This window comes from Salvelinus alpinus, chromosome 4, assembly GCF_045679555.1.
Source record: "Salvelinus alpinus chromosome 4, SLU_Salpinus.1, whole genome shotgun sequence".
NCBI lineage: Eukaryota > Metazoa > Chordata > Actinopteri > Salmoniformes > Salmonidae > Salvelinus > Salvelinus alpinus.
The window spans coordinates 31,782,393-31,791,992 of NC_092089.1; the positions used below are offsets into that span (position 1 = coordinate 31,782,393).

Sequence of the window (9,600 nt, forward strand, 5' to 3'; positions counted from 1 at the left end):
TAATAGGGCAACCGCCCCCCTGGAGAGCTACTGTCCTGCAAGCTTTAATTTCAACGAAATTATAACTTCCCCAGGACCTTAATTAACTGAATCAGGTATGTTACCACGGGTTTGGCACAAAAGCCTGCACCAGTCGCCTTCAGGAGTTACCTCTGATCCAGGTATACATTACCATTTCAATGAAACAATACATTTGCACGTGCTAGAATGACAAGCATACAACTGTATGTCCAAACATCTAGGCATTTTTTAAAAGTTTTATATGAATGACAATGAAATGCAAGTTAGCAAATACACGGCAGCCATTTTAACAAGTCTGGTTAGTGAATGCTATGCCCAGCTGCAGCATGAAGCCAGTTAAAATGGCTTCAACCTCCCGCAGAGTCTGAATCTATTTCTGACGGATTTTTATCACATTATTTGTCATTCGGATACATACACGGGTGACGACTTGACATAATATACCATAAAAAATCTTTACTAAATGTAAATAAGAATAATTCAACGCAAAATATCAGTTAGCTATAGATAGCATGCGTGCTATCCAAAACAACTACTGAACCACAGGTTATGCTACCCGGAAATATTTCACGGGCCGGAAAGGACCAATGTTAAGTGAGCACACGTCATTCCCTTTTACCCCCCCAAAATTATAACCGACCGTCCAAAACATTTAAGCCGACAAAAACATCACCAACTCATCATTACCAATGGGGATTGATGCTGTCAAATGGCGAGGAAAGGGTTGCAGACTCAAATACTGAGTATTTCGAGCGAAAGGGAGCCGAGCATTCACCTAGCTCAGCATCAGTGAACATGGCTATGGCTAACGAGCCGAAAACAGTACGCAGAAATGGAGAGCTAAGCGAATGATAGCTAGATGGTAGGAAGGCGTGACAGGCCGCATCCCGAACTTATACTTGGATGTGTAGGTAAATAAGCAATTTCGTATTTCATTCTGCCAAGAGGCATTCATTGGCTTTTGAATGCATATTTTTTTATGCTATGGATAGCAAGCCGTGTGTGTTGTGTATTTTTATGGGTTGCATGCGATATCTGCTAGCTAAATAGCAGAATGTTATACCAAAAGCTGTCAGTTTTGCATGTAAGCGCTTCTTTGCAAAACCCCCAATGTTTGTCAAAGCAATGTGCAACCCAAAGTTAGTAGTTCCCGTAGCTAGTATTGTGCAATTATGCAATTTTTGCAGTGGCTGAATAACAGTTGCTGATTCTGAATTTCTGTCCTCCACACAGGATTGGTCATCAACATAATGTGAAAGGCAATCAAAAAGATGCGATTGTGAAATAAAATCCATCTCCCTCCGCTGTCGGGGGAACACATATTTTGACTCATTGACATCTGTCAAAATTCAAAGGTAAGATTTTCCATAACGTGATCAACATTTCGCTGACGTCTTATAAACATGCAATAATAATTCATAATAATTAATGTTTTATTTACAGTTAGGGGGACTTAAAAAGTGTGCCACAGTGCTCAGTTCATACGAAACTATATGCGGTAATACCCTAGTAATAAACAATAAATACATTATAATAACAGTAGTAATAAAATAGTCATTCAGCATACTATACTTACATTTGGAAAACTATTCATTTTAGTAAGACTGACATTTGAAAAAATATATCATTACTAAGTTTTATTTTATTTAACCTTTATTTTAACATGTACGACATTTTGAGACCTAGGTCTCTTATTCAATTGCCCCCTGGATAATACAACATAAATATACACATTGTTAACAAAACCATGTGTAATTTGTTTTGTGGCATCTATGAATGTGATGTTCAAGGTTCATGGTTGCATTTCCATGACCTACTTTATCCCTTTTCAATAATTTAAAAAATACATTGTTTAAAATATATATGTGTGTATATATTATATACCTTTTTTTGTTGTGTGTGAATTATTTTAAGCTAAAGAAAATTCTATTTTATCCTACATACTTTGGTGTATCATAATGGTACAAATGTTGGTGTATTTACAAATGTAAGCTGTTCAATTTAACAGTTTTTATCAAACAGAAATATGTATTTTGACTAATGTAGTCTCTGTTTTTCAGTGAGGAGAAGAAAACATCATCTCTTCCCAGAGAATGAGTGAATAAACTGACGTGGATGAAGGGAAACGATGATATGGATGAAAACACTGTAACTGAAACAGCCAACCAACAGCTGTTGACTGAACTGCTCTCTAATAAAGATTGTTCTGTGCCATAAAACACCAAGAGACCAACAACCAACAACAGACCAACAACAATTGCACACCAAAACAAGGCCTTTTCTCCCCATGAAACTGTACAAAGTGTTTAAAACTAAATAAAATGGCACCAACCCATCAAGATAAAAAGAGAATACGGTATCCACGTTGAAAAGAACTGTAAGAACTGTTCGCGTTTGATAAACCCCCCCCCCCCCACTTTACACTATATAACCCCATTCCCCACACACTTGCTCCCTCTCCTGTTGGATGGAGAGTGGGGGCAGTGGGCGATCGGGCGGAAGTAGCAGCAGCCGAAGTGCGCGAACAGGGGGGACCGGCAGTGTTATCGGGCGGAGTTCGGGATCGAGCCGAGGCGACTCAGGCAGTTCCAGGTCAAATAGTGGCACTGCAGGATCCCTCGGCCGAAGCTCGTCCGTTGGCGGCAGTGGTGGGATCATTGTCGCTGCTCCTGGTGCTGGAGGTGTGGCTCCTGCACCCCCATGTGCCAGTGAGTGGGAGATGTTCCAATTTGGAAAATACAATTTGGACATAATAGAGATGTTAAGCGGACACCAGGCCCATCAGTTCAAAGGCCTTGGGTTAGAACGACAGCTACAGCATCAGCAGCAGGTGCAGCTTCACCAGCACCAGCTCCAGCAGCAACAACAACAGCAGGCCGAGACCTCAGGAGCTCTCCTGTCTGGGCTAGGCCTTGGGTCCCTCCAAGGGGCCAGAAGCAACGCCTTTTCCGATTCTGCCTCTATTTTTGCCAAAATGAGCGCCCCTCCTCCCCCTCTACAACAACAACCTTCTTCGTCCTCACAAAGCTCAAGATCCAAGTCAAGCAAGATGAGTAGCAGCAGCTCAAGCCATGTGTCGGGCTACCCACAGTTCCTGCGTTCCTTCCACCCGACAGAGGCAGCTCTGGCACAGGAGCAACTGCATTCTGGGGTCGGCCGCTTCGAGCACTTTTCTGGGGGTAGCAGTAGTGGGGGTGCTGGGGGATTGGGAGTTGCCCCCCCTCCACCACCCCCTCTTCATCCAGGCATCTCTGTCCCCCAAGCATCACCTGGACCTTCATCCTCTTCCCCCTCCCCCTCCAGTTCAGTGGTAACTAACAATCCCTCCAGTAGCAGTGCAGTCACCTCTCTGGGACACCAGCTGGTTGGGGCCCAGTCTGATGCACGGAGCCTTCATCAGCAGTTCAGTTGCATGCTAGCTGCTAATCAGTACTTTCTCTCTGGGGTGCCTGCTAACGCTAGCTTAGAGCAGTTTCTGGTTCAACAGGGAACCCACAACCACCTGGGGATAGGTTTAGGTCAGAGTGAGGGATCCAGCTCAGGCCTTGCTCCGCCTCCAGCTCTGCATTCCTCTCATTCGCATTCCCTCTCTACCGCTCAGCCACAGCAGCAGCAGCCTCCACAGCAGCAGCAGCTGCCTCCCCATACCCTGTCCCACCCCCACTCGCACTCCCACCCTCACCACCCCCTACACCCAGGCTCCCAGCCCTCTTCCCTGGGTGGTTTTGACTTCCAGGGCATCCCAGTGCTCTCCTCCAACCAGCTGGCCTCTCTGATGCAGCAGGAAGCAGGCCTGCCACTCCCCCTGCCACTTCATCTGTCCCTCTCCAAGGATGACGGCAAGGGGGACAGCAGTGGGGGCGGAAGCAGCAGCAGTAGGAGGAAGAAAGCGATGGCTGGCTACCTGCCACAGAGGAAGTCAGATGGCGGCAGTAACAGCAGCAGCGGCCACAGCAGTGGGAACCCCAATGCTAGCAGCAGTGCAGGGGGGCTGGGCCACGACCCCTCCCCAGGGCTGGTTGGGGGGGGCGGAGGGGTTGGCATGTCAGGTTTGGGAGGAGATCCATCCCTCCTTGCCTCTTCATCATCATCATCATCATCATCAGTTGTCTCATCCTCCTCTTCCTCTGGCCCCTCCACTGCAGCATCAGTCCTGGTTACTAATGGTTCTCACCTATCCAAACCTGATAACATGGGCTCAATGCCATCTGCATCTACACAGGCTGACACTGAGCCACTCTATAACTGTGGTGAGTGTGGCAAAACCTTCCCTCACCTCTCCAGCCTTCGCAGGCACCTGCGTATGCATGAGTCTACGGCAGCAGGTACTAGCAATAATGCCAGTATTAACCCAAACCCGACTCATATCCAACCACTAACTGACCCCAGTCTCCCACACTCCACCCAGGAACACTCCACCCAGGATCTGAACTCTCAATCTAACTCGCTGTCCTCCCAACAATCATCCAACTCAGTCCAGGCCTCATCTTCCTGCCCCAGCCCTGACAAGACCTTCAATTGCTCAGATTGTGGCAAGCACTTCAAGAAAAAGGGGCACCTCCTCCAGCATGGCGTCATCCACTCAGAGGCTCGCCCGTATGGCTGCAGCATCTGCTCCCGGGCTTTCAACCGCCGTGAGTCACTGACGCGACACGAGAAGATTCACCAGGACAAGCCCTTTCGCTGTCCAGCCTGTGGTCGATGCTTCCGTGAGAGCACCTCTCTACTCAACCATGCTGCCTCTGGCACATGCGGCAAGCCAGGTAGGGCATCAAAACCACAGGGCAGCAGCAAGGAAGGAGCTGTAGGGGAGGGCAGAATGGGAGGAGGGGGCGGAGGAGAAGGTGTAGGAGGTGGGGATTACCAGGGTAGTAGAGAGGTGATTTATGGGAAAACTGAGGAAGATGAAGAGGGTGTGATCATGGGAGGTGAGGGAGGTCAGAAGTCAAGGCTAGGGTGTGATGGTGGTCTGTTTCAGTCAGAGAGGGGAGGGAATGCTAACAGCAGGGACAGGCCAGATGGTAAATACCCCACTGATTACTCTCGGAATCGTTACACAGGCTACCATGACGACCATCGTTCTCAAGGTAACCCGTCTCCGTGTTACTCTGGAGCCTCCCCCTGTGGCAGTGGGATGGTGGGCCCGGCGCTGAGGAAGGCACCATTGGCCCCGACGCTGCACCCCCACCCTCAGAGTCAAACCCAACATCACCACCAGCAGCACCTCCCCCTGTCCTCTCTCCTGGATGACTCTGAAGACGACGTCACCAGCTCTGTCAACAACGCCATCTCAGCCATCGCCGCCGCTGCTGCCGCCAACTGTGATATGAACAGTGGGAACAGAGGCGACGATAGGAGGGATATCATCGGAGGGCTGTTGGGGGGGCTGGACTTAGGCCCCTTGGGGTCCCCTTCATCAACATCTGGGATGGATAAGACCTATAGAGGAGCAGGGAACCAGGATGGTATGAGTGGTAATATTAACCACAACCAACAGCAGGGGAATGATCCACAGAACCCTGCTGCCAAACCAAAACGTCCCCGGAAACCCAGAAAGCCCAAAGACCCCAACGCTCCCCCTAAACGCAGGCAGTACACCCCCAGAGCTCCCAGAGAGTCGAGCAACATCCCGCGGCCATATCTATGCAGTGTTTGCGGCAGGGGGTTTGCACGCCGCGAGACCCTGCGTAGGCACGACCGTGTCCATACTGGGGAGAAGCCCCACCGCTGCAGTACATGTGGGAAGCACTTCAGAGAGGCCTTCCACCTCACCAAGCACCACACCGTTCACTCTGGGGAGAAGAACTACAAGTGCAGCCTATGTGGGAAAGAGTTTGGCTACTCCCAGAGCCTCAAGAGGCACGGGAAGCTCCATCAGAAAGGGGAGCTGGAAGAGGTCCCCGCTACACCAGGAGGGGAGAACCTCAACAACTTCAACACAAACCCGTCATGTGGGATGGGCCAAGACAGGGAACAGAACCAAGGAAACAGCTCCTCCTCCTATTATTCATACCCCCAAGATGTCAAGCCTCAAGGCTCCAACAGCCAGCCCCCGCCCAGGCTCTACACCTGTGCCATATGCTGGAAGTCTTTCCGCCATCACTTCCACCTGACGGCTCATCACCAGACGGTCCATGAGAACGGAGGTGAGAAGCTGTTCAGCTGCGAGGTGTGTGGGAAGGCCTTTGCCTACTCCAATAGTCTCACTCGACACAGGCTGTCACAGCACGGCCTGGCCCGCACCGGCCCTGACAACGCACAAGGGGACGGCAGTGGGTCGGGGGTAAACAGTGCAGCTGGTGGTGGAGTGAGTGGGACTGCGTCAGAGAGTGAGGCAGCCACCAACGCCCTCCTTCAGATGGCACCTTCCACTGAGGGCCACGGGGGGCAGCAGAGTCACAGTGTTGTCACCCACAGTCATCAACAACAGCCACCTCAGCCCCCAGCTGGCTACTCCCCCCTTTTCTATGATGCTGGTACGGCCCACTCCTCAGCCTCCAGTGTCCCTCCCTACTCTCAGCCCCTGCCACCCAACTCCACAATCATGCCCCCTCAGCACCAGCATTCCCCAGCAAGGGTGAAAGGGGAGCACATTTACCCAGCTGGGTCCAGTAGTCACACCCTTCACACCACAGCTCCATTCCAGCCCCTCACGGAGCTGCCATCCGACCACCATCACCACCACCACCACCACCACCATTCTTCACATCACCACCACCGTTCAGAGCCACAGTCCCAGCAACAACACCACAGGAACATCCAATCACACGATGACATGAGGAGGCACAAGAAGAAGAAGAGAAAGTCCGACAGGAGGGAGGGAAGGGGGGACATGTGGGGGGAGTCCTCAGGCTTCGTCAGAGACGAGGGGAGGAAAGACCAGAGGAAGAGGAGGTCTGTTTTCCAAAAACAGCTGAGGAAGAAAAAGCTTCTGTTGAAGATTAGACGAGGGGGGGAAGCGGGAGGGGGAGGATATGAGCTGGTTACAACAAGAGGGATGAAGATACAAATCCTGTCATCTCTCAAAGTCCCAGTGAAACGTTTTGCATGCTCCATCTGTCCCCACGCCATGTTCGCCCGCCAGGCCGGCCTGCTAGCCCACAGGGCAGCTAAACACACCCAGAGAGTCCTGTCCCCCCAGGAGCGTCTGTGCTGCAGTGTGTGTGGGAAGCAGTCTCACAGGCTCCTGGAAGCCTTCATCCACCGGGCGACTCATCGCGCCCGAGGGTCCTTCTCCTGCAGACTCTGCTCTGCTCGCTTCTGGAACGCCCCCCTCCTCCGCAGGCACAAGCTGACCTGCCGACATAGGGCCAAGGGACTGCCACGAGGTGGCGCTATTAGCCTGAAGTTGTCCAAGAGGGCGGGGGAGAGGAAGAGCAGAGAGGAGCAGGGGGAGATGTCGCACTCCCTGCTTACAGAGTACAGATACTGAGCTTGCTGAATTCTAAGGTAGTGGTGTTTAGATTTTCATTGATAGGAAAGGGAGAGGTTATCAGTTTTGGACTATACATATAAGAAGATGGACTTTAAAAAACAAAAGCCTTTGGGGGGGGGGGGGGGGGGGGGCGATTGAATTGGTCTGGTGTCTGTCTGGACCTCATCAACTCAACTCACTGACTGTTAGAACGAGTGTTTTAACAACATGAACTACTGTAGATCAACCAAGGATCACCCGGAATTCTTCCATCCAAACTGTATGGGAGGATGTTGAAAGACATTACTGTTTTCATATGATCATTAACCCTTAAGTGCATTGACACTATGCTTGGCTGACACTGTGCAGTTATTAGACATGTTTAGGTGATTTGACCTGCTAATTTAACTCTACCCCCTCAGCCTTACTAGCATCCCTTCTATACCCCTAGCTGTATGATAACTCTGTCTCTGCTGTGTACTATGTCTTGTTGATGTTCACCTAGAGCCCTTTTGGGGATTTTTTTAATGTAAAAAGTGCATTTAGTAGGAGTAGGGAGAGGGTGGGACACAGACTTCTGGTTGGTAGAGAGACAGTCTGTCTGTCGGTGCATGTGTGTGTTTTGGTCAGTTTGTTGCGGAGGTTGTGAACTCACTATGTGATGATTCATTCAGGACATCCAAAAAGGACGGGTTTTAAGCATAAGTTAACAAAGTCCTGATAAATGTCCCAGTGATTTAATCACGTCTTTAAAAATACATTTGAGAATCTTAATAGATTGAAGTGAATACCACTTCCAGACAAAAAAGTGTATCTTACAAAAAGCCTTGTTAATCATGATCACTTTGTTTAATTTTCATGCCTGAGGAAACAATTGTAGCTTTTATACCAAGATATTGATATCAAGACAGGATGAAAAAAGCTCACTGTAACGTATATTGTGTTAATATCTTATCACTGCTGTGTTTCTCTTTTCACAAAGTACTTTATTTAGCTTTTACTGTTCCTTCATAGTAGCAAAAACAGTTATGATTACATGTATTAATGTGTGTTTAACTCCATCTGTCTACCTGCCAAACCTGGATTTTATCCTGTCCTCTTCTCTTATTTTTTGCTGAGTTGCAATCATGTTCATAACCCTGTCAAGCCTTGTTTTATCTTCTAAAGAAAAATAATAGTTCTAAGTACATTTCTATCACTTTATTTCCTTAAAACAAAGATAGTTGTTGATTATACTTCAGCATTGAATAAAACATAAGTGTTCTCTGCTGTGCTTTTTCTCCATGTATCATGTAAGGCTAATGATGAAGAACTGGAAAGTTACTGATAACTAATCATGTGGGTATTGACTCTTTAATGAGAAAAATGTTACAAATACCAAAATCAGTATAATAGTTTTGTCCCAGATATAGTTAAATAGCTGTGTGGGCCTGATGGATTTCAGGATGTCATCATGGATATACAAATACATTTCAACTTAGCACAACTATGGTTATCCAGCACCACAACTATGGTTATCCAGCACCACAACTATGGTTATCCAGCACAACTATGGTTATCCAGCACAACTATGGTTTATAGCACCACAACTATGGTTATCCAGCACCACAACTATGGTTATCCAGCACCACAACTATGGTTATCCAGCACCACAACTATGGTTATCCAGCACCACAACTATGGTTATCCAGCACCACAACTATGGTTATCCAGCACAACTATGGTTTATAGCACCACAACTATGGTTATCCAGCACCACAACTATGGTTATCCAGCACCACAACTATGGTTATCCAGCACCACAACTATGGTTATCCAGTACCACAACTATGGTTATCCAGTACCACAACTATGGTTATCCAGTACCACAACTATGGTTATCCAGCACCACAACTATGGTTATCCAGCACCACAACTATGGTTATCCAGTACCACAACTATGGTTATCCAGCACCACAACTATGGTTATCCAGCACCACAACTATGGTTATCCAGCACCACAACTATGGTTATCCAGTACCACAACTATGGTTATCCAGCACCACAACTATGGTTATCCAGTACCACAACTATGGTTATCCAGCACCACAACTATGGTTATCCAGTACCACAACTATGGTTATCCAGTACCACAACTATGGTTATCCAGCACCACAACTATGGTT

The 9,600-nt window shown here is 48.3% G+C and overlaps 1 protein-coding gene across 3 annotated transcripts; it reads left to right on the top strand.

Moving 5' to 3' along the window:
• Positions 1-251: 251 nt before the first annotated feature.
• LOC139572338 (uncharacterized) lies at positions 252-8,699 on the top strand. Of its 3 annotated transcripts, XM_071395050.1 has the most exons (4): positions 252-932; positions 1,255-1,376; positions 2,082-4,784; positions 5,082-8,699. In XM_071395050.1, the coding sequence occupies exons 3-4, from the start codon at positions 2,489-2,491 to the stop codon at positions 7,451-7,453; spliced, it is 4,668 nt and encodes a 1,555-aa protein (XP_071251151.1). In that variant the 5' UTR covers positions 252-932; positions 1,255-1,376; positions 2,082-2,488; the 3' UTR covers positions 7,454-8,699. The 3 variants fall into 3 exon arrangements, with proteins under 3 accessions (XP_071251151.1, XP_071251149.1, XP_071251150.1); XM_071395048.1 differs by having other exon boundaries at positions 2,082-8,699; XM_071395049.1 differs by having other exon boundaries at positions 252-928; positions 2,082-8,699.
• The last annotated feature ends 901 nt before the right edge of the window (positions 8,700-9,600 follow it).